This window comes from Falco biarmicus, chromosome 3, assembly GCF_023638135.1.
Source record: "Falco biarmicus isolate bFalBia1 chromosome 3, bFalBia1.pri, whole genome shotgun sequence".
NCBI classification, from domain to species: Eukaryota; Metazoa; Chordata; class Aves; order Falconiformes; family Falconidae; genus Falco; species Falco biarmicus.
The window spans coordinates 109,416,362-109,444,027 of record NC_079290.1 but is presented as its reverse complement, the minus strand read 5'-3'; the positions used below and the strand labels follow the sequence as shown (position 1 = coordinate 109,444,027).

General features: G+C 50.1%; 2 protein-coding genes across 11 annotated transcripts in view; both read left to right on the top strand.

The window, feature by feature from the left end:
- CCDC30 (coiled-coil domain containing 30) overlaps positions 1-12,183 on the top strand; it is a 37,372-nt gene extending 25,189 nt beyond the window's left edge. For 2 of the 9 annotated variants that reach the window (XM_056332114.1, XM_056332113.1), the window contains exons 13-24: positions 810-967; positions 2,011-2,257; positions 3,869-4,042; positions 4,356-4,565; positions 5,252-5,409; positions 5,951-6,098; positions 6,667-6,788; positions 7,914-8,055; positions 8,638-8,774; positions 9,075-9,189; positions 10,107-10,174; positions 10,848-12,183. In XM_056332114.1, the coding sequence (XP_056188089.1) occupies positions 810-967; positions 2,011-2,257; positions 3,869-4,042; positions 4,356-4,565; positions 5,252-5,409; positions 5,951-6,098; positions 6,667-6,788; positions 7,914-8,055; positions 8,638-8,774; positions 9,075-9,189; positions 10,107-10,174; positions 10,848-11,061 (1,893 nt within the window). In that variant the 3' untranslated portion in view covers positions 11,062-12,183. Of the gene's footprint in view, positions 1-809; positions 968-2,010; positions 2,258-3,868; positions 4,043-4,355; positions 4,566-5,251; positions 5,410-5,950; positions 6,099-6,666; positions 6,789-7,913; positions 8,056-8,637; positions 8,775-9,074; positions 9,190-10,087; positions 10,175-10,847 lie in introns of all 9 variants that reach the window. The other 7 variants (XM_056332119.1, XM_056332118.1, XR_008820786.1 and 4 more) reach the window with 6 other exon arrangements.
- Positions 12,184-14,599: 2,416 nt separating this feature from the next.
- PPIH (peptidylprolyl isomerase H) lies at positions 14,600-26,872 on the top strand. 2 transcript variants are annotated; one of them, XM_056332582.1, is made up of 10 exons: positions 14,600-14,751; positions 15,662-15,726; positions 16,327-16,350; positions 16,851-16,895; positions 17,293-17,335; positions 19,348-19,440; positions 20,967-21,054; positions 21,807-21,847; positions 23,085-23,173; positions 25,989-26,872. In XM_056332582.1, the coding sequence occupies exons 1-9, from the start codon at positions 14,686-14,688 to the stop codon at positions 23,151-23,153; spliced, it is 534 nt and encodes a 177-aa protein (XP_056188557.1). In that variant the 5' UTR covers positions 14,600-14,685; the 3' UTR covers positions 23,154-23,173; positions 25,989-26,872. The 2 variants fall into 2 exon arrangements, with proteins under 2 accessions (XP_056188557.1, XP_056188556.1); XM_056332581.1 differs by lacking the exon at positions 25,989-26,872 and adding an exon at positions 24,742-24,916.
- Positions 26,873-27,666: the final 794 nt, after the last annotated feature.

Here is a 27,666-nt window from a genome sequence, read left to right as displayed (position 1 = left end):
GAGGTGAGAAAGGTAAAGAAATCCCTGTTGTTCTGGTGTCTGATGTAGACAGAGCTGCTAGTGTGTGTTGCTCCAATATAAGTAAATTCATCTTGGTGTAGATAAGGAAGACCTGAAATTGAAACATTAGTGCTAGCATACGCTCAGGAAGAGTTATGGATTAAGAGGCTTTAGGAATCAAAGTCATTGCTAGTGTTTAGTGGGCTTATAAGCATTTTTCTTTGAAGGATTTGGGTTTACCACCGCTTAGTGGGAGATACTAGACCAGGAAGATTCTGGTTCTGCTCGAGCCTGGGAGTTCCTGTGTCCTTATGCACTCCTCGTGCCTTCCTTTCTTCATCCTTTTATTTTCTTGGCATCTTCTCTTCATGTCTGAGGTTTTGGGCCTGCCAAAAAAAGGTGTTAGGTGAGGTGGAAAGCGGAGAGCAGCCCTCCCTAGGGAGTTGTTTGGGGCTGACATGGATGGAGGATGCGTAGCACCGGGTGAGACAGCTGAATACATATCCTGTACTCTCCCTGTTTTCCCAAGAGTTGCCACTTTTGTAAAGAGATAACGGCACATGCTATAAAGCCCTGAGAACTACAGATGGGCCACAGAAGGATGAAAACAAATAAAGAAGTGTGATTCGATAGTAGTTTACACACAGATACTTCCCATGCAGAAAAAAAGGCCTTACGTGGGTATCTTCAAGGGTGAAGAACTACACTAATTTAGCTACAGAATCACGATGGAGCCCCCAGATTGCCATATACTGCTCAAAAGCTTTCCATGAAGCAAGTCAAAGTCGTGGTGTTTTCTGACCTTACAGGCCTCTGAACTCCTACAAGAAAGAGAACAGATTAACAAACTCGAGCAGCAACATGAAGATCTATGTACAGATGAAAAGATATATGAAGAACAGATGGCTAAAGTAGTATTTTTGGAAGAACAAATCAAAAACTTGAGGGATGAACAAGAACTGCTCTGGTAAACGTTAACAAGGCCTGTGGTACTTTCTGCTTCTTATCTTTGCTGACTAATTTTTTAATGTGTTAAAAATCCCCGTAGTGCTGCTTCTGGCAAAAATGGGCACAGCAGCTTTGTGTCTTCCTTATCAGATGATCATCTCTCTGTAGAGATTTTGGTGAATAAGCATTGCCCTTACCGACATCGTGGTCTGTCAGGAGTAAACCTTTTTTTTCTTTTTTTTTTTTCCTTCCTTTTTTTTTTCTGCAGCTATTCCACATTCTGAATGGCATAAATGAGAGCTGTCCTTAGGGAGGAGGCTTCTCTTGGAGTGAGTTTTGGGCTAACACGGACCCAAAAAATGCTCCCGTGGGGGGCTTGGGCTCCTTGGGGCTAACTGCTGAGCTACATCCTGCTGTGGATTTCCGTTGTCCTGGGAAGGCAGGTGTCAGCAGCCACCGGGGTTGTAAACAAAGCTCTTACAGGTCCTCTGACTCCTCTTTTTCAGTAGATCAATACAAATTTGAAGCTGAAGCCTCCCTCCTCAGGCTCCCGTTAGTAATAAAAGCTTGGATTAAATCCATTGTAGTTACAATCAGCTCAATGACCTGGTACCTAGGTAGTGAGACAAAGTAAAACCAGGCTAGGACAGGTAGGTTAGCTTATAAGGACATATGGTAGGGATTGAGATAAATCAGACAGCTTGATCGGGAGACCTGAGCTCATATTTCCATACAGCAAGTGCTTCTCCGCCACTTGTGAGCTCAGACCAGCTCACGTGGCTCTGTGTGAGTGTCTCCTTAGCCAGCACTTCACCCACTCATGAATGCCCAAGAGCTGACCCTCTGGACACATGTTTCTTTGTGGGCCAGCTTCCCCTGGACACAGACCCTTGCCCAGAACTGCTAGACCCAGGATTAAATCCCTTCTGGGTCCTCCTGAGACACTTAAGCATTGCCTTGAGCGTTTCACTGGATTCTTGTATCCCAAGTTTTTCCCCTTCAGAGGGTGGTTTCCCTTGGATGTGTATAGTTACCTCTCTCCTTTACTATTTCTCCTTCAAGTTCTGAATTACTAGAGAGCAACAAGAAGAGGGAGGAGCTAGAAAAGCAGCTAAAAGAGAGCAATGAAGAAAAACGGTTGTTACTGGAAGAAATTGCCCAGCTAAAACAAGATATCCAGACTACCCGGGAGCAGGGCGACAGCACGCTTGAAGAGACTTTGTGGATGAATCGAGGCCTGGCACATAGAGAGAACAGGTTTCTCGTGGCGCAGAGCTCTGCAGGCAGTTTAGATGGGAGCATTAAACAGGTATGGGCAGCTTTGCCAGCTGCACTGTACTTTTTTTCACTAATTTAGTGGCAAAGCCTAATTGAAGTGGACTGGAAGCCAATCCTGGAGTGTTAGCACACGGCAGGGAGATGAGGCTGACTGATTTCCTTGGGGGAAATGTTTGGGAATTGAGTGTCATTGTTTCCTTCTGTTGTATTTTTCGTTGTAGTGGGAACTTGGATAAACTGAAGGGCTCCCTTAGTACACATGCAAGAAGTTATACAGTCCTTAAATGATGTGTTAAACTGTTTGAAGCTCTTTCTCAGCTCCTTTTTGGAGTGTGAGAAGTGGAGCTGGCTTGCTATTCCCACAACAGTCTTGCTCTTGCTGGATGCAGAAGCTGTTCCTCTTCCCTACTTCTCCTTGGGATTTTCTGCTCTTACACTCCAGGGCTTGAACTGACCCCGTGGCTGCTGCCCCGTGGCAGCTCACAAGCAGCTGGGTTTGGCTGCAGCCCCGTGCCTGCATCTCGGTGACTGCTCTAGCAGCTGCCAGGCGAGACCCCTGTTTGTCACTACGTTTAGCTGTCTTTGAAATGCAATTTTTTTTCTCCTTTCTTACCGTGGGATCAGAAAAAGAAAGGGAAGAGCAGCAAGCTCTGCCAAAAGGGGAAGAAATGATGAAGGTACCCGGGGTGGGGAGTCTGAGGAAGAGCAAGGATTATATGCAAGTGTTTGGAAAAGGAGTGGACAGGGTGGCATCTAGGCAGGAGTGGGAGTGGAAAGGAGAGGGTTGGAGCTGTGCTGACACCAAGAAGCAGCAAATCTGTACGGTTAGAGCAGACCAAAGCAAGACAACATGGTGTAGAGGGGATGCTGAAAAGGATCCCGGTAGAAGAAGGTGGGGGAAAAAAACCCCACAAAATCTAACGGACCTCGAGGACAAATGACATTGCCAGATCCCACAGCGCTAGATCAAGACTCCCCAGCTTGGTGATTTGTCTGAGAAGGGAAGCTTGAACTTCAGTGGACTTCATGCAGAGGGTGAAGACGCAAAGCGGGAATGCAGATGGACAGATGGCTGGAAGTGGGTTTTGGTACACCAGACGTGGGAATAGCTTTTAGTCTGCATGCAAGGCACTTGTGAGAAGGTGGATGAACCAAAGAGCTCAATTATCTTCTGAAAGCCATCACAGACCATCAGTGACTGCCTCCTGGTGCCCAGGCTGCTGTCGCCTTGTGCCAGCCTGTCTGTTTCTGTACCACTTCCAGGACTTGCCTTGTTCCTGCCACCGCGGGGAGTCGCGGCTGGATGTGTGACTCCCGCTGAGTCGCCTTAGTGAGTGCCAGTGAAACTGGCACAAGCATTAAGAGTAACGTGGGTGGTTTGGAATTTGTTTTGACAGGTTGGTTTTCACAGGGATTTGTTCCCTCATCCAGGTTATTGCATCTTTTCCCTCGACCTCCAGAGGGGGATGGACAGGGTAGGGAGCATAGTGTGGGGGCAGAAGTGCTTGCCTGGCTTTACCTGTCTTCCTACTAAATGCCCTTAAATCCTATTGGTGTATTTCTACCTGTATTAATTACTAGTCTTTATCTTTCCTTGAAGTTGATGTCCAATGTAACCTTTGTCATTTTGCTGTTCCTGCAGAGTCTGTCTGAGGAGAGATTCCAGCAGCAGGAGGAAAAAATGCAGCAACTGCGGCAGGACTTGCGTCGAGTTCAGAACTTGTGCAGCTCAGCTGAGAGGGAGCTGAGATACGAAAGGGAGAAGAACGTCGACTTACACAAGCAAAATCTCTTGCTCCAACAGGAATGCACCAAGGTAGGAACAGAGCAGGGAGAGCTGCTTGTAGGGAGCGTCACATCCTTTTACAAGGGTCAAACGGGAGGTCTGAGGTGCTGATTTCGCCAGGCTGGACCTCATTTACATCTGACTGTACAGCACCTGGGCTTTTCAGTGTGCTCTGCCTCAGCTCAGTGGAAATTGCACTGCCTCCAAATAAAATGTGCTGTGCTTGCTCCCTGGATTGTTTATTCTTGCTCACTCTCTGGAATCCTGTTGGCCCTTTCCTAATCAAGACGTTTCAGATGACATATGTTGAAGTGCAAACTTCATTTCTTCTTTTGAAACTCAGGTTAAAGCTGAGCTGAAGCAAGCCCAGGCAAAACTCTCGGACACAACTGAAACATGCTCCTCTCTCTCGGCACAGTGGGAAAAAAGCCAGCAGAAGGTCAAAGAACTTGAACAAGAGCTCTTGAAGTGCTCCCAGGCTGATAAACTGCAGAGCGGTCTGCAAGAGAAACTTGCACAAGAGAAATCCAAAGTACGTGAAGCACAAAAAAAGGTAACTCTTCAGCATGAGCTAAGTTAACAGGAGGTATGTTTTTAGCAGTTTCGTGCAACTGTAGTTCAGGAAAAAGAAGCTCTAGCAGCTATTGAATTGGTTCCCTGAAGCCTATTTTGCTAGTCCGTTCTGAGATCACTTGGCTAAATATTTTAGGGAAAATAGGTGTTACTAGTGGGAGCGTAATCAAAACAATAGAAGTGAGATCTGATGGCTCAACTCCTGCCTCTGAAGCTCAATGTCTCTGAAAATACTGGTAGCAGGGCTGGCAGGCACAGGGAGCCCAGACCACATTCCTGACAAGGAGATTTGCTACTGTTTGCTATCTGGTAAATTGCAAAAGTTTGTGTTTTTAAATTGCAAAAGAATTGTGGCATCGATTCTGCCGTATTCCTGCACTAATTGTTGGATTTGTTTTTTGAAGTGTGCAGGACTGAATTAGGTGCAAAAAGGATTGTTGTTAATTCATGACATAGTGTGTGATCCCAAGTCTGGCAGCTGTTTGAAAGGTTTTGCTTTTAACGGACTTTGACACAAAGACATGCAGAAGTACTTTGAGTAGAAGCGAGAAAACCTTGCGTTCCCATGACTTGAATACAGAGGGATCAAAGGCATGTGAATCCCTTGGATTCAGATACTGGCCTGTAAATTCAGAATGTTTAATCTGTATCCAATTTTAATCCCAGATTTCAAAACTCCAGCAAAAGCTAAAAGACTCACAACACCAGCTCCTGCTGGCAGAGGCCCGTGTTTCAGACAAGAAACTCTTGGAGGAGGAATTGAAGGAAACCCGAGAAAATGAAGCCCGTGTGCAGCAAGAACTTCACGAGGAGCAGCTGAAAAGGTACCCAGAGCCGGGTGGTGCCTGAGCTGGGTGCGGAGGGGAGGTGTGTGCCAGCAAATGCTGCTGTGCCAGCCTCCCTCCAGCTACCTCCTGCAGCTCCATGACTGGCCCTAGGTGGCTTCAAGGAGACCCTGCACCCTTGGTTTTACCTTCCTCTCTCTCCTTTTGACCTGCCAGCGTCCCTCCCCAGGATCCCCTCTTTATGAGATTTAAAAGCTTTTTTGGAGACCCCAGCTGCCTCAAAAGGTGTGTGGTCCCTCCTGCCAGCCCAGTGATTTGGTTTACCCTCTAGATGCCAGCAGTCCCCTTTTTTCTGCAACTGGGACTGGAAATCCTAGACACATCGTGCACCCTTTCACATGCCGCTGGGACATGGGGACAACCAGAACGTCCTGATTTCTTTCTATCCTTAGTGTTGCCCAGGGCAGGTCCAGAGCAGCGGGCTGATGGTTTTTAGATCAAGCCAGCCTTGAATTGACGGTGGCACATCACCGGCTGGCCTCCACGTTTGTGTCTCACCGTCACACCAACCCGTTTTTAGGAAGCTCCTGGAGCAGCAGGTGGAGGAGCTGCGGCAGCAGCTCCGGCATTCACAAGAGACAGAGGCGTCACTGGCCAAGATGCACGTGGAGCTGCAGGCCAAGACTCTGCACGTCCTGGAAGATGAGAGGAAAACTGACTCGAACGAGGTGAGCTGCAGCACAGGTGGCTCCTCGTCACCCAAGGGGATGCTGTGCTGGTGGCTGGCTCCAGAGCAGACCGCTGAGCTCTGGGGCGAAACAGGACCATCCCAGTGTGAAATCTGTACCTGGGAACTGCTGAAGTAGGGTCAATTCTGGCCAAGTGCTGAGCCCATGCAGATCACACTGATTTAAATGGGAGCCAGAGGAAAAGCACCGTCCCATCTCGTTAGGTTTCCTGGGAATGCAGCTCCAAGGGCACAGGAGGGAGGACTTGGTGGCTTCTTTCCCTTTTCTTGCAGAGCACAGAGCTTCTTGCAGGGACATCTTGGCAGAGTCCAGGGAGGATGCCCTGTTGAAGCCTAGAGCAGCCCCCTGGCAGCACAGAAATTCACACCCCCCTCCTCCTTTAAGGGGAGCAGGCAGTGGCCTTGGGGGGACAGAATGGAGGGATATTATCTATAGTGGGAATCACTGGGATTTATGACAGAGAAGCTTTGGAGACCAGACTGAAAGGAGGCAGAGGGGCCTCTACAGCTAAGGACGCACACGCGAATAAAAAATAAATGTTTTCCAGCACCTCCAGTGCCAGAAGGAGAACCAGAAGCTTTCAGAGCAACTTTCATTGCTGAAGGGGGAAAACAAAGCCCTTTACGAGGAAGGAGTCCGTCTCCTGAACCAGAAGGATGTGTATGTCAGGTAATGAATGCAGCAGCAGGCAGGGGAGGTGTAGACACAGGAAAAAAACGTACCCAGGAATTGCTGTTTACATGCCTGGCAGTGACACTGGATTTGACTGTTCTGTAGCCTTTCTTGTCTCTCCTGGAAGGCAATTAGCACTGAGAGATCTGCCTTAGCCTGACGCTTCTGCGTGCGGTTGTGTCGTGCCTCGCATGTCTGCTGTCATGTTGTCCTCGGCAGCAGTGCAGAAAATGAGGGGGTGCCTAGGGAGAGCTGCGGGTGCTGCTGTGGAGGGTCTGGCGTTGGCAGAGATGCTCCACGGAGCTGCTCGTTTCTCCCCAGAGCACCTGTGATCTAATGTGAAGCACAGTGGCCTTTTTGTTGTAAGTTGTGAGCAAATATCATGGGCAAATATCCCTTATATGGTAGAGATTTTTTCTCTTTTTTTTTTTTTTTTTTTTTTTTGACATTATTTTCCCTTCTACCCCAGCTGGTTAAAAATAAAGAACACTGCCTGAACGAGACAAGTTTGAGGGGGAAGAGCAATCAGCACAAGTCTCAGTAGAGACAAATGTTTAACCTCGCTGTTGCAGCTCTATGAAGCACCCACCGAAGTAGCCCTTTCTGCAACCTGTTTGCCTGGCCCTTGCTGTTTAGGATTCTTATTTTTTGGCCTTTTTGCCCCCATACACAAATACTTCCCCTTAACCACCCCCAGCCCCAGCCAAATAAAACGACCTACCCTTTCCCTGTTACTTCCAGGTTTTGTGACTTTATATCCCTGTTTGGTATAAAGAGCTGAGAGGGGTGAGCACAAGGATTTGTAAAGCTGGGAGTCAGTTTCGGGAATGCTTTGGATCCTTTTCCCTCAATCAATTGCCATTTGGTTGACACTTAACAATATAACCTTTGCAACAATAACAGAAAACAAACCAACTGACTGATCAGTGAAAGACATAGTCCAGAAAGCCAGTGGGCTCATTCTGCCGTTAGCTGCATAGCCAGAAGGAGCTGGGTAGGTGGCTGAGGCTCCCAGTTCAGGCTTTGAAGAGCCTGAATAAATACAGGACATCTCCTGCCTTGATTTTAACCTAGAACACAAAAGCATTTCAGTGCCTGATGGTTGTGTCTCTGCCTCCTCAGGAAATATAATGAAATGCAGCTCCGCCACAAAGACAAGATCCGCAGAGCCAAGGAGACCTTTATTCACGAGGTGAAACAAAGGGACAGCAGAATTAAGCAGCTTGAAAGTGAGCTCAGCGAGGCAAAGCTCCAGGTGGAAAAGGTGAGAGAACACAGCAAGGGCTTCTCCTGCAAGGAAAGGCAGGGGAGCAGGCTACCACAGGGCTGTGGGAGCATCCCTTCTTCCAAAAAGAAATGCGGTTTAGAGAAAAAAAAGACAATGAAGTTTAGGAACAGCTGGTTTGCAGGCACTGGGATTGCACTGTTAAATGATCAGTCGGAGCATGGGGAGCTCTGCCTGACATGCTGCTCCTGCTCTGTGCGCGGGACTGATGCTGCCCTGGGAGACAGCTGGCAGTGCCGAGGGGCACCAGCCCGTCCTCGTAGGAACAAATAGCCAAACAGAAATTCCTGGCTCAAGTTTTTCTTCAGGGGAGGAACCTGTGTCCTCAAATCCCGTTCAGAAACTGCCTAAGCTCCATCTTCTTTTACTTCAGAAATATTACTGCGGGGAAGTGACTCAAAAGCCTCTTTTTTGGGGTATGTTCCAGCAAGTAGTGCGTCACTTCTAGGAGTTAACGTGCTCAATGGTCACCCCTTTGGTAAAGCGCTCTGAGGTTTACAGAGGACAGAGAAGAGCCAAGCGTAACCGCCGGTTGTTATTTCCTTCTGCAACACTGCTCAGGGAAAGGTGCTGATCGCACAGCTCACTGCCGAGAACGAGAAATTACTCCAGGAAAGAAGACGGCTCCTCCAGAAGATAACCGAGCAAGAAGAGACCCCTTGGAGCAACCGGTCTATGATTGCCACCCTGCAGAGCAGGTAGGTACTTCATGATGTCTGCGCCTCTGGGAGCTTGCCTCTTCCCAGCATTTCTCTGGTTTTATGCCTGTTTCTCCTAAGAAATCCAGAGGAAAATCCAAACTGTGCCCCAGTCACTAGTGCTGTGGCTTTTAATTGCTGTGGGATGTACTTAGCTCCTTTCCCCCTTGGAGCTGTGGGCATACGGGTGAAGGCTGTGGAGGCCAAAGGGTCCAAGGGTGAAAAAGTAAAATGCCCCTTTGAAAACATAGCGTGGCCAGAAGGAAAATAACTTGTGCCTTGTCTGTGTGACGTGCTCAGAGTGAAGATCCTGGACGAGGAGAACGTGCGGCTGCGCGAGAACAAACTCCAGCTCTCCGGCCACGTGCCCACCTCGCACCGCCCGCCAAGGAGCATCCACGCTCCCACCACAGAGGTGAGACTCGGGGAGGGCTTGGGCTTAGCAGGCGGGTTGCAGGAGCTGTTGTCTCCTGTGGGTGCGGGTTGGTGTTTGTGGCTGCAGCTGAGGGTGCTGGAGAAGAGCTGAATCGGTTCTTCGGCTGGGGTGGAGAGGGGCATCAAACCCCCAGGCGATTGCAAGGGCTTTGTGCGGTGAGGAGGGGTGTTGTGGGGGGCTGAAATACACTCGACACGCTCGTCATACTGCTCTATGCCCCAGCTGCTGCGTGATGAGATCCTTTTCCCCAAGGATGGAACTTTCATTTTGGCTTTTTTGCAGACTTAGAGTTGTTAAAAGGCCTCAGCTTTAAAGTTAGCTCTAAAAATAGGAGAAATAACCCAGAGCAGTGTGGTTGGGAATGTTACTCCTGTAAGCCAAAAAACCCTCAGACCGAGCTGACAGATAATATCGATTAAATTGAACGGAATGAAGGTTTGCCTTACCTGAGAACTTGGGTTTGGATTGGCCAAGTTAATGAAGAACTTTGGGGGAAGAGATGGAGAAAAAGCCAAGAAAGTCAAAGATTGTGTTTCAACAGCTTTCCAGATCCACTGGTTTTTATTTAAAAGTTTATTGGTACATTTTGAGATTTGGAGGAACCCCAGTTTGGTTGGAAACTAGCTGTTAGGGGTGAAAGTGCAGAAGGAATTGTTTGTGTGTGGGTTTTTTCTTTTTATTTCTTTCTGTTAGTTTCACTGGGGCTAGTTAGGTTGGGTTTTTGTAATTTAAGTTCAGCCCCAAAGGACAAATCTATGATTAGTACCTCTGCGGGGCTGGAGTTCGTGGGGAGAACTTTCCGTCGAGCTGGGGGCACTGTGAAGACCAAGACTGTGTTTGAAATTCGGGGTCTGACATGCACCTCCTCCTGTGAAAGTCTCTGTTCCTCCTTCCAGGACTCAAAGAACGTTAACTTCTCCGAAAGCCAGCTCCAGAGCAAGGTGTTGCCCTCTCCCCGTACCAGGTACCGTGGGGTAAAAGGAGGCAGCAGGGAATGCCTCGCTGTATGTAGTGAGGGACAAGTTGAGTGTTTTGGCTGCTCCACCCTCTGCTTTCACCTCCAAGGGGTGGGTTTTGGGTGTGGGGGGTTTTTTGGTCAAATTATAGGGAAAATGATATTAAAAAGATTTGAAACTATAGGGATGAAGAAGTAAAATTTTCAAAAGATGTTGGGAAACACCGTGGGATTTAGGAATCGGTGTGACGCCCAGTGGTTTTGGAGGAGTGTCTTTACATGAGAGGTGGTGAGACTTAAAGGACGCCTGCTGCGCAGAGCTGTATGACCCACGTCCCGGGCAGGAGGGAGCTCGAGCTGTTCTCCACTGGTGGAGCCAGGAGCACCACGATCCGTGCCAAAACGGGCAAGGGGAATGCAGAGAGGCTCTGCACCTCCGGTCTCTGCCCGCTGGAGACCCAGCCCGGCCAGCTTGGTTACAGCCTTCGGTGCTGCTGAGGGTGACAGTCTGAGCAGGTTCTGGGGCAGATGAGGGCCGGCCACTGCTTGGCTGGAGGAAGAGTGTAGGAGCCTTCATTCAAGCGAAAGGCATTGACTGTAGATGTTGGGAGGAAGGAATATTGGGGCTGTGTGGGTGGCTGGGGTTTGCGGAGTGACTTTAAGAGAGGAAATTTCTTTTCAGCTTCCCATCACAAGAACCACCAGACTCTCTCAGCATCCTGAAGGCCACGCCAGACACAAAGCCTGAAGGAGAAGCTGAAAGCCAAGACTCGCCCTTCTGCTTGTCCCCCTCTCAACCTTCTGAGATCGGGTACCTGAATGTAGCTTCACCTGGAGACACCACAGCCTCCCAGCTCCAGGAGGAGAGTCAGAGCATCAGCTCCGAGAACTTCTAAACGGGGAAAGATATTGCTGAAAATATTAGCTGGATGGCAAGGATTTGGGCTGCTGTTGCTGTGGGATGACAAAGACTGCGGAGGAAGAATTGCCAAATGGACTGACCCGGTGATTCCTGCCATATTTCAACTACAGTGTTCAAGAGGCATTTTTTCAACTTACCCAACTCTGTGTGTGTGAGATCCCAGATTCACCTGGAGGCTGGAATTTGTAGATAAACTCTGTAAAATGGAAGAGGGTTGGGGTTGAAGCTCTGAACCCTGATTCCTTGTCCAGTACAAAGCTACAAACTTTGTAAATAAAACTTGGAGAAGTTCCCTTCCACCATGCGCCCACTTCTCTCCAGTCCCCTTGATCTGTGCCCAGATGCCAGCTGCTCCCTTTTGCGTGCTCTTACCCCTTCCATTTTGCTTCGTGTGAGCCTGTGGAGGGGAACAGGGGGTATCTGAGTGCCGAGGGGGTGATGAGAACATGTAACAATGGTGGATGATGGGTAAAGGGACCAGAAGACAGATGGAGATGGAGGGGATGAGGGGAATGGAACAGGAGCAGGAGAAAGGAGGGGATCTGAACACCCAGAGGAGGAAAGGGGCTAGATCTTGAATGCGCACTGACAGTGATGGAGGCTCCGTGAGGATGCTTGGGTGGGAGTGGAAAGGATCAGATCATGCAGAACAGGGGTGTAGAAGGGATCTGTGTATGCAAAGAGGGGAGCAGAAAGGATCAGAGCATGAATTGTGGGGAGGAGAAGGGACCTGGACACGTGAGTGGGAATAGAAGAGTTCTGTGCTTGCTCAGGAGGACATGGGTGTCACGTGAAAAGCGGTGGGGGGCGGATTCTCTCAGCCCTGGGTGTTTGATCTATCAGCTGAGACCCTTGTGCCCCACCAGTCTGGCAGCGCCCCGTTCCCGGGCCCCTTCACTGCCCAGTCCCGCTGGATCGGGGGGCGATTCGACTGACTCGTTCAGGGCAATGCACCGACAGCATCAGGGGAGCATCGTGGGGACCCCTGGGCAGCTCTGCCCGCTTTGGATGTGTCACCTGCTGCTGGTGCCCACAGAGGGCTCACGCTAACACCTTACGGAATAACGCTCTTTATTATAAAATGGTGACAAGTTAAGAGTCGTGAGTGCCAGTGAGAGGGACTGTCTGCAAAAACAAGCTTGAAATTATATACAACCAAACTAGAGACAACCAAAACCTTAATTACTAATGACAGCTAAAATGAGTTAGTTATTTAACGTGCATAAAGTTCTTACCCACCAGGCGTCCTGAGGGGGGAGAAGACAGGTTCAGCCCATCGACTGATCCCAGAAGTTACAATGGAGTCTTCCCTAACTTCCCTTCTCATTCATTCACTTGTTATATTTTTCTTGACTCTCAAGGCAGAGCTGGAGTGACTCCAGTCGTACATTGCTTCATTATTATTGGTATAAAATTCTCTGGCTTTCATTTAAAGACATAGTTGGTAAGAACTGGAAAGCGCGTGCTCGGTGAGGGGTGGTCACACTTTGGAGGTGTGGAGGTGTGGAGGGAGAGGTGGAGGGAGGAGTGGGATGGAGGTGTACATTAGTATTATAACGATATTATAATGAGCGAGGTTCGTCTAAGGAGAATAATTTGGCCACAGTTGTTGGCCCAGCAGTGGGTACCTGCTCGTGTGTTTTCCAGCCAACAGCTGCTATGCAGCTTATTGGCTGTGTGGTACCACCAAGCTCCCAGTCCTGTGGGGAGCACAGCCTGGCTGTGGGGTCTCCACCCCACTCCCCCCTCCGCTGCTCCTCCAGGCTAGCAGGTGGTGCTGCCTAGGGAACCCTGATGGAGTAGATTCCGTACGTGTGAACCGTCCTGGAAGTGGCAACTGTATTTTACCCTAAAAAGGTGGTTATAATCCTATAATTTCTGTTAGGTGCCAGTTTTCTATAATTTCCCACCTTCAAGTGGTTTTCCCATGCGTGGGATGAATAGGAATCACAGTTTGCAAGATGGGAACCGAGGAAATCTGAGTGCTTGGAGGAGGAAAGTCCTCCAAAAAAAAAAAAAAAAGAGCTGCAACCATGGAGGGCTGCCTCAGGGAAGGGGTGCCAGTCAGAGGGGCCTCAACAGGCTTGAGGGGTGGTCCTGAGTGACCCTCATGGAGTTCAACAAGCAGGTGCAAGGTCCTGCACGTGGGTGAGGGTGATCCCAAGCACAAATCCAGGCTGGGAGCAGATGGAGAGGGACTGGGGGGTGTTGGTGGGTGAGAAGCTCCATGTGTCCTGGCAATGCGCGCCCGCAGCCCAGCCAGCCACCCCTACCCTGGGCTGCACCCCCAGCTGCAGGGCCAGGGAGGGGGTTCTCCCCCTCTGCTCTGCTCTGGTGAGACCCCCCTGCAGCGCTGCCTCTGGCTCCGCGACCCCCAGCGTAAGGAGGACATGGACCTGCTGGAGCGAGTCCAGAGGAGGCCACGGAGCTGCTCCGAGGGCTGGAGCCCCTCTCCCGTGAGGACAGGCTGGGAGCTGGGGCTGGTCAGCCTGGAGAAGAGCTGGTTCCGGGGAGACCCCAGAGACCTGCCAGAGCTTGGAGGGGGTTCTGAGAAAGAGGGGGCACATTTTTTGGCAGGGCCTGTAGCGATAGGGCAGGGGGTGATGGTTTTGAAGTAAGGGAGGGTAGATTTAGCCTAGATGTGAGGAAGAAATGTTTCAGAATGATGATGAAAGGCTGGCACAGGTTGCCAGCAGAGATGGTGGACACCCCCAGACCGCACACAAATCTTTGGGAATTTTGGAACAGAAACGATGTGCGGAATTGAACTTTATAATTCAGGATAGGTTATAAAGCAGGTATGTTTAATTCACTGGCAGGCATCAGGGTGCGTAATTCCAAAAACACCTGGTGCCTTGACTTCTTAGTGCATGTGTGATTTAAAGTATACATTCTTACATATTCAAGAGATGCCTAAGAATAGGTGGGGTTAGGATAACTAGTCTACCGAGAAGTCATTAACGTAAGTTTTCTCCCATTTGCGCGCTGTCTCCTGGTGGTGGTCACGGAAGTCGGTGAGGATGAAGGCTCAGGAGTCTCCCTCGCTCCGAACTTGTCACCTTTGCTTTTGCGCAGACTCAGTTGTGTCTTGAGTTTCTTCCAGACCATAAAACAGAACAGATCCAGTTTTCAGATCTCAAGGCGCAGATGGTTGATACCGGTGTCTTACCAGCACAGGAGCACCCCAGGCCCACGTTAGCAGTACAACGGGCCCCAGGACGGGGCCTGATTTGCAAAGTCACGCTGTGAATCTCCTCTTTGTACGTACCGTGAGAGTTTTCATTATTCTAAGTTTTCCATATCCTGTTAATCTAGTGATTTCTAAGCTTTCTATCAGAAACGCGCTCAGGGGGTCGCTGGTGCACCAGGACCGACCCGTTGGCCGTGCTGAGCCCCCCATGGCGGCCCAGGCCCCCCCAGCTGGGCCTGGACATTCCGGGATGCTCATCGGGATAAGGGATAGCCCCGGACAGCCTAGGGACGCGCCGCCCCGCTCCCCGCGTCAGCCACTTCCGGTTCCGGACCGACCCCGGTTCCGGGCCGGACAACTTCCGCTTCAGGGCCCGACAACTTCCGGTTCCGGGGCGAGGCGGCCGCAATGGCGGTGCTGGCTTCCAATCCCAACAACCCCGTCGTCTTCTTCGATGTCAGCATCGGCGGGCAGGTGGGCTGGGTGAGGGGGCTGGGCAGGGCCCCTGCCCCCGGGGAGGTGGCGGGGGGGGGGGCGAAGGGGAGCGCCCGGGGTGGGGGCGGCCCTCGCCGTGTTCCCTGGGGGGCTGCGGCCATGGGGGGTTCAGGGGGTCGCTGTGGGGCTTGCAGCGCTGCAGGTGGAAGCGCCGGCAGTGGTGCAGCGGGAGGGGGGTGCAGGGGGCGGGGGGGGTTGTGGGGTTATGGGGGGGACTGGGAAGGGCCTGCAGGGAGTGGGGGGGTTGCAGGGAGCAGAGGGGGGGCTGTAGGTTTACGGGGGGCACTGGGAAGGGCCTGCAGGGAGTGGGGGAGGGGACTGTAGGGTTACGGGGGGGCACTGGGAAGGGCCTGCAGGGAGCGGTGGGGGGTGTAGGGAGCAGAGGGGGCTCTGTAGGGTTATCGGGGTGCAGTGGGAAGAGCCTGCGGGGGGGGGCGGGCTGTAGGGTTATGGTGTGCACTGGGAAGGGCCTGCAGGGAGCGGTGGGGGGTGTAGGAAGTAGAGGGGGGGTGGTAGGGTTATGGGGGTGCAGTGGGAAGGGCCTGCAGGGAGCAGGGGGGGGCTGTAGGATTACGGTGGGCGCACTGACAAGGGCCTGCAGGGAGCAGTGGGAGGTGTAGGGAGTGGGGGGGGGGGGGGGCTGTAGTGTTATGGGGGGCACTAGGAAGGGCCTGCAGCAGTACAGTGGGGGGTGCAGGGGGTGGTGGTGGGCTGTAGGGTTATGGGGGGTCACTAGGAAGGGCCTGCAGCAGTGCAGCAGGGGGTGCAGGGTGCGTCAGGAGGGGGCTGGTGGGGTGGGGGTGCAGCAGGGGTTGGGTCTGTTGGAGCTTCCCTGCCTGCGGGGCGGAGGGTGGTGTGTGCGAAGCTGACCTGGCCACTGTCTCCCCAGGAGGTCGGGCGTATGAAGATCGAGCTCTTTGCTGATGTTGTCCCCAAAACAGCGGAGAACTTCAGGTAAGGAGCAGCCTGTGCTCCTGCAGCGCCACCTGGACCTGGCTGCAAAGGCTTTTCTATTCGGGACTGTCTCTGGTGACAGAGGGGCTACCTGTCCCCCCAAACCACTGCAGCTGCTTTGCTCCTTCCTCCGTTCCTGGAGCGGTGTGACCATGCGGCATCCTGACCGCTCAGGGGAGCCCACCTGGTCGGAAGGTGAAGGACCCCAGCCCCTCTCGGAGCTTCTGATACGCTCACTCCATTTATAAAAGGCAGCATCTCAGTGTCACGGTGGAGGTCTCCTTGGCACCCAGTTCTCTTGCCAGTGCCTGAAGGACGTGCCACTTGGACATCCCACTTCCAGGGGAGAGATGGATGTGCCCTGTTCTCTGTGAAATGTGGTGCTTGCTCCCCATTCACCACCTCTTACCGCCTCGGTGACCTCCTCAGCTGCAGATAGCGCCGAAATCTGTGGTGAAATGGGAGTTGGGAGGAGTTACTGCCGGTTCCAGTCTTGTTGGGGATATCCCAACAGTCAGTACGAGTTTGCTGAACGGAGCCCCCTGTGTCCTCAGGGTTCAGATGTGCCTCACGCTCTGCTCTCTTTTTTTTGTTTTCCAGGCAGTTTTGTACAGGTGAATTCAGGTATGTGGGTTATAGCGTCGTTTTAAGTAGCCTGTTCAAAGAAATGGGACTGAGTGAGTAGGAAGAAGGCTCACTTGGAAGTTTCTCTTACTCTGCCAGTAAAAAAGAGTTATGGAAATAAGCTCTGATGAAATTGTGATGGGCTCAGTCAGTCATGGAGGCGGCAGACTTTCCCTTTTAGACATGAATTTGTTTGTGCTTAGGTTGCTTTACAAAGCCCTGTCTGCAAATCCCACCTGTTCACGCTTCAGGTTGCAGTGGCATCTCGTAGACGTGACGGTATGGAAGTTGTAGGAAATCGTGTGTCATTTAATGTGCAGAGCCCATTTGAGATTTCCCTTTCCCTCTGTTAGCACCAGCTGAAAGCCAGGCTGCAGCGCTCGGTCGTATAGCCTGGCTACTAATGTATAGGGCAACCCTTTGGGACTTGGAATTCTGGGAGGGTTTTGTGTTGGCATATCCGGTAAGTTGCCATGATTTTCCTTTCTATTTCCTTCCAGGAAAGATGGTGTCCCTATAGGTTATAAAGGAAGCACTTTCCACAGGTAATTCATGTGCTTTTGTGTTGGCCGTCAGAGCTAGGTGTGGGTTTGAGACCTGCCTCAAGGCACTGTTGGTCTGGGGGGCATTTGTAGGTCATGATCTCATCCTGCTGTGGGTTTGGGGGTGCTGTTAGGTGTGCACACTGGGGTCACTGGGAGGGATCCCCCATTACTGGTGTACCAGGTCAGAGATTGTTTTCTGGCATCTTGTCACCTAATCACTATCCCTGGTTGAAGAGCAATAGGTCCCAAATTAGCTAGTAGTTAATATTTATTGTAGATTTTAGACTGTAGCATTCATAGACCCTGATAACTTGTGTGTGCTGTGAGGCACAACTCCTTTTTAGCACATATTGAGCCATTTGTCTACTGAGAACTAAGTATTGTTTTACTTTTTTAGGGTAATAAAGGATTTCATGATCCAGGGAGGTGACTTTGTAAACGTATGTACTTCTGTATTCCTCTTGTACTTTTCCGTGTGGTATAACGTGCAGCTGTTCCCATGCTGATTTGTGGGATCTGTTGCCTCTCTTTTGGGGTCCCCAGTAGTAGCTGGAGGTTTCCTCATCGCATCGCTGTCATCTTACTGCAAGAGACTAGAACGTACTTGGAAAACAAATCCAGAGTCTTGGGTGAACATACCTTCTTTCCAAAATATTTCCTCTTAAAAAAAAGCATGGCGGTACAGGTAGAGGCTTTTGAAACTTTCAAAGATATTTTTTTTTTTAACCCTGTTGTCCTTCCCTGTTCTCCTGTCCCCCCAAACAAGAAATCCTGTGAATTTCTATTAGCTTTGTGGAGGGAGAGTCTCTAAGTCTAGAACCAAGTATCTAGTGCAAGAGATAGTTTAAATGAAAACTCACTTTTTGTGAAAAGACTTCGTGCCCACAGAGGTGGTCACACTCTGGCTTGGGGATACGCAGAGTGCCGGCGGAAGGCTGGAGGCCCACAGGGTCTCCTCGCTGTCCTAGGACCCAGTAAAATTATTTCACTTCTGGAAATGTTTCAGAATCTCAGGGAGGTGATGAAGCTTTTGTTAATACCAAATTTATAAAAGTTGGTTGCATGAAAGTCACTGAGAGAACTGACCCACACAGCAGGTGGCTCAACCACACCAGACTTCTAGCCAATTTTTCTAATTTTGTCAATTGTGATGCCACTCAAACGTCCCAGTGGGCTTTATTGCTTCCACTGAAGCTCAACAATAATTACGGATTGCACCAGTATTTGTAATTTATATCTTACACTTATTAAAAAGTCACTTGAGGAGCAAGAAGGGTCATGCTGACCACTAAGGTAGGGTTTGTGTTCCCGTCTCAGAGCTGACAGCTGAAGCAAACCACAGAGAACAGGAGGAAGAGAAGCGAAGGCGAGGCGAGCAGAGCAGAAGATGTGGACTTGCATGTGCTGCTGTATTACTGGCGTTTATTTTCCTGTTAAATTTAGCCTAATAAAGAATGCATACATTAAGCAGAAAGGCGATAAAGGGAGACAGGTTGCAGCAAGGCAGAACTGCCACAGACAGGGAAAATCCACACAGAACTGGAAATTACGGTCAGAATAGTAAATCTGACTGTGCCAGAGGTGCCTGTTTGCATTGCTTCTGCGGCTTTCCCCGAAGGGTTCCTCGCTGCAGCGCCTTTAAGGCCACTCTGTCTGTTGAAAGGTCCCTGCTCGGTCCTTTTGGCATCACACAGGAGTGTCTCTGCCGCGCTGCACCCGAGGCAGGGTGGCCTTTCATCAGTCCCACAAGTTCATGCGTCCCATGTGAATCGTGTGTCATCCTTCCCCAAAGTTACAAACTTGTGAGCAGTCAGAGCTTGCAACCTGCGGCCGTTATGGGCCATGCAGCTTGAATTTATAATTGTCTTGAGATCGGAGTGCCGGGGCTTGTAGTTAAGTACCAGATGCCTTGACTTGGTAGAAAGTGCAGCAGAGATTGGAAATTCCGTGGTTTAGAAACTGTCCTTGCTGAACAGAGAGATCATTTCCCCGTTTCCAGTAAAGTCACAGAAAATAAGGTGAAATAAGTCAGCACGCCATCAGCTACCAACTTTTTCCACACAATCACTTCTGCTTTCCTTGTCACACCATACCTTTGTGTCCCCTCCCTTTTCTCTGCGAAGTCCAGGTGGGTCCGTACCAAGCCATCTATAGGCTCCATCTCACTCTGGGAGGCTTGGATTAACCCTCAGCATCTCCGTGGGGTTCTGCCAACGTGGGGATGGCAAATGATGTGCGCTGTGGTTAGAAAGCAGTTGCTGTTCCTCTTCAGCGATGAAGTGTTGAATGTGTTTGCTGCCAGGGTATATAAATGGGCAGTTACAGCATCCATTTGGGGCTCTGCTTCACCCTGTCCCTTTGCCTGGGGATTTTAAATTTAATTTTTAAATTGTTCTGTAGCAGTTGCTCCAGAACAAATGCTGTGGCTTGACTGGGTGCCTCTGTCACGCAGGGAGACGGCACTGGAGTAGCCAGTATATATAGGGGTCCTTTTGCAGATGAAAACTTCAAGCTGAAACACTCTGCTCCAGGGCTGCTTTCTATGGTGAGTAAAAAATACTGACATTGTAAGACTAAAAAAAGCTTTTGGTACTTCCTCTTTGCCCTTTTCCTAAGTGTGTAAATTATTTGCCAGACAACAGAAATCTCCACCCTGGGATACAGGGTCTGCTTTGTAACAACTACTAGTCAGAAGTCTACTCATGGGTTAATGTGTTGAGTAACACAAAAGTCTGGATTCTGCTGCATCCTTTTGGTTTTTACCTGTTGGAGTGCTGGGGCAGGTGGTTTTTTTTATCAGCTTTTGGAACAACGTGATTCTTCCAGCTTTTTTATAGTGGCGAGTGGTGGTGGTTTCTTCTTCCCTGATACTGTTGTCAAACACTGACCTCGGCAAGGATGAAACAGAGAGATTTGGGAGTTTCAAAGCCGTAGCGGTGTTACCATGGTATCTTTTATAACATATTCCAGTTCAGCGTCGTAGGAAAAACTGCAACATTTGCATGTTGCCTGGTAGGAATGACGCTGACTTTTGCAGGGGAAAGCAAGTGGGGCCAGTGTTTCAGCGTTCCTGTCCACAACTGCTGCTTCCCCAGCTCTTTGAGCTGCCCTGCCCTTAGAACCGCTTGCTTAGGGCGTTCACTGTTTGGATTAGTTATTTATCTGGTTCAAAACACGGCCCAAAAAGAGGTGTCACGACACAGCTAAGCAACCAGTGTGTCGTGGTGTGGGAGAAGGGATCCACGCTGGTATTACCAGCTTTGTTTTAAAGTGGCATGGCTCTGGAGTCATTCTGCTGGGCCAAACCATGGTCCATCCCAGCTGGATGCTTCTGGAACTGGCTAGCAATAAGTAAAAATCCAATGTGACCATGTGCAGTCCTGCAGCTGCAAAACTTGCCCAGTTTGCTTGTCGGCACAGAAGCGTGCTTTAGTATTGCCTGGTTGTCAGCAGAGCTTTGAAAAATTGAAATGGATTTAAGTGTTGCCGAGATGTTTTCTCAGGAGAGTGTGAATGCTCTGGGTGTTGTGCTCAGGTGTGAATTAAATTCCACATCTGCATCACTCTATTCCCGTGAGCCCTGCGCCGATACAATCGTTACCTTTCTCATCCTGACATCAGAACAGACACTTTTTTTTCTTTAATTCTGAGGAAACCTTCTGAATAGCAGAAATCGGCCGCTTTTTTTTCCTGCCCTGGTTCCTGGCTTTCCATTTTCCTTTAGGAAATACTGCAGCCAGTAAGTGCGCACCACCAAAAAGTTCAGCCCTTTTTCTGGAGCGTGTTCTAGCACCCAGATTTCAGCACAGCCTTGTGCTGAATGTGCTTTTGTAGAAGTGTAAGAAAAAGTTGGTAATGTGGCTTTTGTGCACACCAGCATGACGAGACGTGGCGTGCTGCGTCCCAGCACAGGGTATTCCCCTCCAGATGTTTATCTTCCTTCCTTCCTTCATGTAGCAATAAATTAAAAATAAGCTAGGGTAGGTCTAGAGCAGCAGCTCTTTTCTGCCTTCAGTTTTGGGAAGTCTTGAAATTGTACATTTTTTGTATTTTGCCATTCTTCCCCTGCAGGCAAACAGTGGTCCAAGCACCAACGGCTGTCAGTTCTTCATTACATGCTCCAAATGCGACTGGTTGGATGGAAAACACGTTGTGTTCGGTGAGTACCTGCCACAGGGGCCGCGGTACCGGCTCACAGACACTAAAATAAACGGCTTGTTCTTCCCCCCGCGCCTGTGCTAGCAGAGGTACCTGTGCTGCCAGGCACTGAGAGGGAACGCTATTGAAATGAAACACTTTTATTTTTTCCCTGGTTAGCTTTAATCCAGATCAGTTCCTTGATCGGTGTATCGTGTTCCTACACAAATCCTTGTGCCAGTGCAGAAGACAGATGAGTGCAGGGATGCCTTTCTTCTCCGCTGTTAGAATTTTCAGCAGAATTTTTAGACAGTATCTCTGCGAAACCACGTCTGCTAGCGTTTCAGGCAGTGCCACTTGAGCTGTAGGGTTTCCAAGCCTTTAAGCTGATTCCTGCTTACTGCTTTCTCCAGTTCTTCAGTAACCCTGATGCCATTCGTCGCTGGTTTTGCATCATTACGAGGGTGGTGTTGATAGGTGGGTGTTTGGGCTGTATTTTTGCGCAGCTGGTGGCTGTAGGTCTCAAAATCTAGACTTTTACAGGTGCCACCCCTGGGATGGGAAAATGCACTTGATCTGTTCTACACGAGGAAAGTATTTTCAGAGGGATTGTTTCCTTTATTTAGAGATGGGCAACAAACCCTGAAGTGCCCAGTAGCTACATACACTGCCCAAGGCTTTCAGGATGGGCAAAAATGCGTGTACCTGTCATGAGTCGGGAGGAGCAACGGTAAAAACTGGCCGTATTGAAACGGATCAATTTTCTCATTCTAGGTAAAATTGTTGATGGGCTGTTGGTCATGAGAAAAATCGAAGTAAGTGGAATTCTCTTCTTTCTCTGTGAATATCCATGTTGGAAAGTCACGTAGAGGATTAGCAAGGGTTGTTGTGTTCTCTCCCACTGCCTGTTTACAGGAACTGGGGAATACCAGTGTTGATAACTGGTATTATCAGTTCTCATCTTCATAAAGTAGCAGGAAATCTGTTGAGGCAAAGGCTGTCATATAGATTGACTTTCGAATTACTGTGCTCTTGTGGTTGCTGGCTGGTCTTTGAGTGGGGATTGGGTCTTGTGGCTTTATTTGCAACGCTTTGCATTTGTTCAGGAAGCTGAATTAAAAAGCTGTTCCATCAGCAACTCAGACAAGAGCAAAAAGCAGATCCCTTCTGTGCCACTGCCTGGGATTATTCAGTGGATGCTGCATCATCAGTTCTGCTGATCCGTGATCAGCATATGCAATAAGAAAAATTAAACTGATCTTCTGATGGGCTTCCAGGAGCTGAAGATAAAGACACTCAGGGTGGTAGCTGCCACCAGCTTTGTGCCGGGGTGTCATGGCAGGATCACGAGTAGGTTTAACAAAGAGCGTTGAGTTCTCCAAGGCAGTGGACACAGCTTCACTGCACACGCAGGGGATAATGTGCACGAGGGTCTCTAATCTCAGTCTAGAAAGTGGGGCAAACACAGAGCTGTGAGGTGTGGAGAAAAGGTCACGTGCAAGGAGCTGTAGAGCATGATACAGCCCGTGTTTTGCCAGAAGCACTGGTGGAAGGGTTGTGGTGTGCCGGCTTTGTGCATCACTGCAGGAAGGGGCAAGTTAAAGGAAATAAATAAGAGACTCATGAAAGAGCAGCCGAGTCCAGCAGAACGAGAGGTTCAGGATGAGGGTTGCGTTGTGACTGCCTCGTGCGTAGATTCCCTTTCTGTACAAATACAAGTTGGCTTTGCTTGTTGCAGCTGTAATTAGTAACTTTTAAAGATTTAAGCCAGAGCAGCCTCAAGTGATCTCGTGAGGAGCTCTCCAGTTTTTGCTTTGTTTCTTCCCTCCTGTTCCAAGGATGGGGGGTCTGTCAGTATCCCAGACTGTGCACGGAATCTGGCTGGGTCCGTTGCCAAAACGTGTAACGGCGCTTCCGTGTTACTCGGAGCTGAGTCTCGATTTCCCTGCTCCTGCTGTACAGGCATCTCTTAGCCAGTCTTCAGGTACCTGTCACTCACTGGTGAGCAGTTTGCCGTGTTTTTATAACGTTTAACGTTATGTTTGTCCTCAGAACGTGCCTACGGGTCCCAATAACAAACCCAAGCTGCCGGTTGTGATCTCTCAGTGTGGGGAAATGTAAAGCAACGGAGCAGAAATGTGGTAAGTCTCATTCATCACAGGCACCCAGTGCAGCTGAACGCCAGGCTGCTCTGCGCCTTGCTTTTCTCTTGACTTATTTCCACGTCCATCTGAGCCTGCAGAGAGCTGACTCAGCTCCGTGAGGCACCAGAAGATGCTTCTCTGACAGCGTCAGGGTTTTTTGCCAGCTCAACCGCCTGAACTGGCTTCCCTCTGGGCTACACCAACACCACAGGCAGTGCTGGAGGGGTGAGATTTTGCAGCTGGGATCGAGGGGAAGATGGGGTTGGGCTGCCTCGAAGCCTCGGCTTTAGACACCAGCGGATGAAAGGGAGCTGTGGCAGGAATCCAGCCGGTATTACCCGGGCAGTCGAGTGGGTGCAGGCTTCGTTTTGACCTGCCGGTGGGTGAACCCTCTGATCGCTATAGAAAGAGGAGCAGCCATGTGTGGGGCAGGCAGTGATCAAGGAAAGAAGAGGAGAAAGAGAGGACTTGAGCCTCCTTGCTCAGTACAACTCAAAAAAATACCACTGTCCTCATCTGAAGGGAGATGTTTCCAGCATTTCCTATTATTCAGGCTTCGTTTTGACTAAACCAATAGGCTCAAGACGGAGCTCAGGCTAATGTACGGTATTGTTTCCATTTGTCCGCCCACTTTGCCGTAAAAAACACAAGCATTTAAACAAATCTGTCTCGATTTCAATGTGTCAGGCTGCAGCTTGTAAAAAATCTGCTGTATTAGCCTTTTGGTTGCGGATTTTTCAAATTTCAGCCAGTGGGCAGGCACTGACAAAAGCAGATCCCCACCATTTTTGACCTTCCATTAAATGATGTCTAAAGACATCTGGAATTGCCCATGAAGATGTGTCCCTGCTTCTGTAAAAAAGGTCTTTCAGATCTGCAGAGCTTCAGACTCTTGGGAGCTCCTCCTGTTTGATGAAGTGCTAACAGGGAATGCAATCATTCTTTCATTTTCCTGGTACTTCTGGTGGTGGTTGTAGGTTTTTGAGGGGACAACCTCGTTAACGGGCTTTCTTGCAGGTGGGAAGACCCGTGCTGATGGGTCAGGTCCCCTTTAGGGTTGTCCTCAAGCCCAGACTTGTTGGTCATTTCAGTTGGGCGTCCACGATCCCTAGGCAACATCCAACTTGAGACTGGCAGGTTTTCATTTCTAGGTACGAGGCTGGTGTCACCACGTGTAGGTCCCAGCCAGGTCTTTGGAAGCGCCTTCCTGTACCCTTCTGCCGCTGTAGACATGGACAGCATTTGTCTTGCCCAGCTTCAGGCAGCTAAAGCGGGTATTTGTCAAGATCCTTTAAAATCAGCCAGGAGAAACGGGCACTGTTGGGTTTTTTTAGGTTCAGAGGTAGCGGGGGATGCCCGGCACAGAGAGCCAGGACCACTCCCAAGTTTTCTAGCTCAGAGTTGGGTTGAAGTGAGTTAGTGCACGCAGTGAGTAGCACTCACTTGCAAATCACTGTAGTGGCACCCAGTGTCACTGTGCAGCCTTGTTGTTGTAGGATAATTGGGAATGGCTTGTTGGGAATGAGTTGGTCCAGCATTTCGGACCTGTTTCTTCTTTGTTTCAGTGTTCCTTCACCTGTGCTGGCTCCATGTAGTTCCAACTCCAACCACTTCCAACTCCAGCCAGTTCCCCCACTGCCCCCGTCCTCTCGATGTTCTCCTGAAATTATTTAACAATTGGCATCACTCTTTTTTTTTTTTAATGTTTTGCAATGTAAATAAAGAATTTTTGTTAAAATATCTGTACAGTGCACATCAGTTAATGTGCTTGGGAACAGATTCTTCAGGGAAGAAGGGCTGTGGCATCCTCAGCAATGTGCAATATCCCTGGCTGGGTCAGTAGGGAACATGTACCGTGCGTGGGGTTGGGCATTTGCAAAATGGGAACAAAGGGGTGCAAGGAGCACAGCAGAGTTGTGCTACACCAGCTCCTTTACTGGGCAGCTGAGTAAGGCTGCCTGGCAGAGAGGTTCTGGGCATCTGGAGGATCTTCAAGAACCAGCACGGAGAGAGTGCGTGGCACTGTTTTGATCTCATGTATTTTTCTTCCCATGTGACATGTCACTTGGTGGAGTTTGGTTTTGGTGGGGTTTTTTTGGTGTTCTGCTGGTTCTGCATTCCTATTACTGAGGCCGAAGGAATCGGTACGGCGCAGACATCCATCACCGTGAGTCTGCTGGGCTCTGGGGTGAGTTATGTTGTAAATGAGCGTTGGTAACGCCTCCCCTGGCACACAGCGGCACCAGTGTTTCAGGGATTCACCTGGGTGCTGCAGGCGCGTTGGAGCAGGGCTTTGGGCTGGGAAGCAGAGGAGGATTGTGCTGCAGGAGTAGAAACTGGGGCTCCTTATCTTGCACGGATACAAAAAGCGCAGCTGAAGCTGCAGGCTGGTGGAAAAACTTCCCCGCAATTGGGTTGCAAACTGGCCTGCCCGCTGGGGGACGAGGAAGCACCCTTCCTGGTGACTGGGCTGCAGATTAAAGGTAAAGGAGTTGGGACAAAGTCTGTTGTGTCACGTGTGGGCACTTCACGCCATCCGTATACGGCCCCTCGCTCGTTGGGCAGCGGGAGCGCGTTGTGTGGGGCTGTCTCGGGGTGGTGCAGGTGGTGTGCTTACTAGCACGTTACACGGCGTTGGAGAGCGAGTGCAGATCCTGCAGGTGTGCTTTGGCGTGTGCTTTTTTATCTGGTGACTTGTTCAAAGTCCTTGGAGCAGGCTCGGGCTCTCGGGTCTCCATTCCTGGGATTGCACGGCTGCTGAGGACGCTTGTTTCTCTCCAGCCTGAAATGTCTCACCTTCTTAGACCTGCAGAACATCAGGCGAGGAAAGAATCACAAACCATGCCATCCCTTTCCAGCCCCAAAAAGACTTTGCAGAGGGCAGGCACTCTCCTATGGGATGGGGCTTGAAGATTCCCAATAGGAAGGAGAAAACTGGAGCCGGGTGACAGCTGTGAGGTGGAGGTAACCAAAACCAGAGGAATTTGGCTGCTGGTCCTGCTCCAGGAACGTGTCCGGATGGCACTTCCCTGTGGGATTTAGGCAGGAGCTCAGCCCCTCAGTGCTGAGCTTTGCAGTTTGAATTTGGTACCCAAATCCACGGTACTTTTTTCACCAGGAAAAAACAGCTTCTTTCTGGGTCTGGGCTCAGCAGCACTTTCTCAGCCTGATGTATTTATGCCACTGTGATCAGCTGGTCTCACTTCCCACATAGCAAGGGTCACAGAGCTTCCCCAAATTAATTAACAGCGGCAAATCCATTACAGCCTCTTTGAAAGTTGTTCCAGCGGGTAATTATATCCCATTATGTTTCTCTTTGATGCTGAATGTGCAGAGCTTTGGCTTTCCAGCGTCTGTATCTTGCCGTCCCTCATCTGCTGGCTGAAAGTGTTCTCAGACCACATTTGTAGGTCTAATCCCGCCACGATGAAGTTCCCCCACCGGTTATGTAGCAAGTTCTGGAATCTCCTGCTGTAGAGCAGCTGGTGGATCTTCTCCCTCTGAGCTCCAGCATCTCCCTCCAGCTGTGGATGCTGCAACTGGAAATGATGTTTCTGGTTGCCTCTGTGGATCTGGGGAGCGGATTGGCCTCTGGGACCCCCAGAAGATGTCGTTAACTGTCGGGTGACCCATGTTTTTTTCTGCTGGTGCATGGCTCTGACATCCTCACCAGCTTCATCGCTGAGGTTTGGAGTTTTCTCCCCATTTTTCTCCCTTTAGGGTTTCCCGTGTGGTGGATTCCCTATTTGCCATGATACTTTAAGATGTATTTTTCAGTTGATTTCCCAAGCATCATCCAGCTTTGATATCATTTTAGTTCCTTTATCAAGGTTGTAATCCTGATACAGATTTCATCATGCAGGCGGGGACTCCGGGTAGGCCGGTGAGAAAAGAGAGCCTGTGGAGTTGTATTCTTTTAAAGTTTTAAAGCTCTTTCCTTTATTAGCTGAGTGGGAGATCTCATGGAAAAGTTACCAAGGCAGCTTGACCTGTGTCCATAAACCCACCATGGTGGTTGGGGGGGTTGACCTTGACCCCACCTGAGCCTCTCACCTGGCCATGGTGTCATGGGGGAGCCAGCATCTATTCTTCACACTGGGATGTGGGAATCGACAGTGATTTGTGTGCGATGCTGGAAAGGCTGATCCCATGGGGATTCCACATCAGTTGCAAAGATGGAGCGATGGGTCAGCTCCCAAAGACCACCTTGGTGGTCGCTGGTGACTTTTTCCCTCCTCTTGTGCGGCAGGAATGACCTAGCTGGGGGCCGGGCTGGGAATCCATGGCCAACAACCGCATTTTTCAGGTGCCCGAGGGAAATAACTTGGTGGACCAGGATGCTGGGTTTACCCTGGCCCTTCCCGGTGGGATCCAGGAGAGGTCTGGGGTCTGTCTGAGCCGCTGTAGGGGGAAGGCATAGGGAAGGGTGGCAAAGAGGGAAGGTGGTGGCTGGAGGGGGCTCCAGCAGGATGAAGAGGGCAGCGGTGATG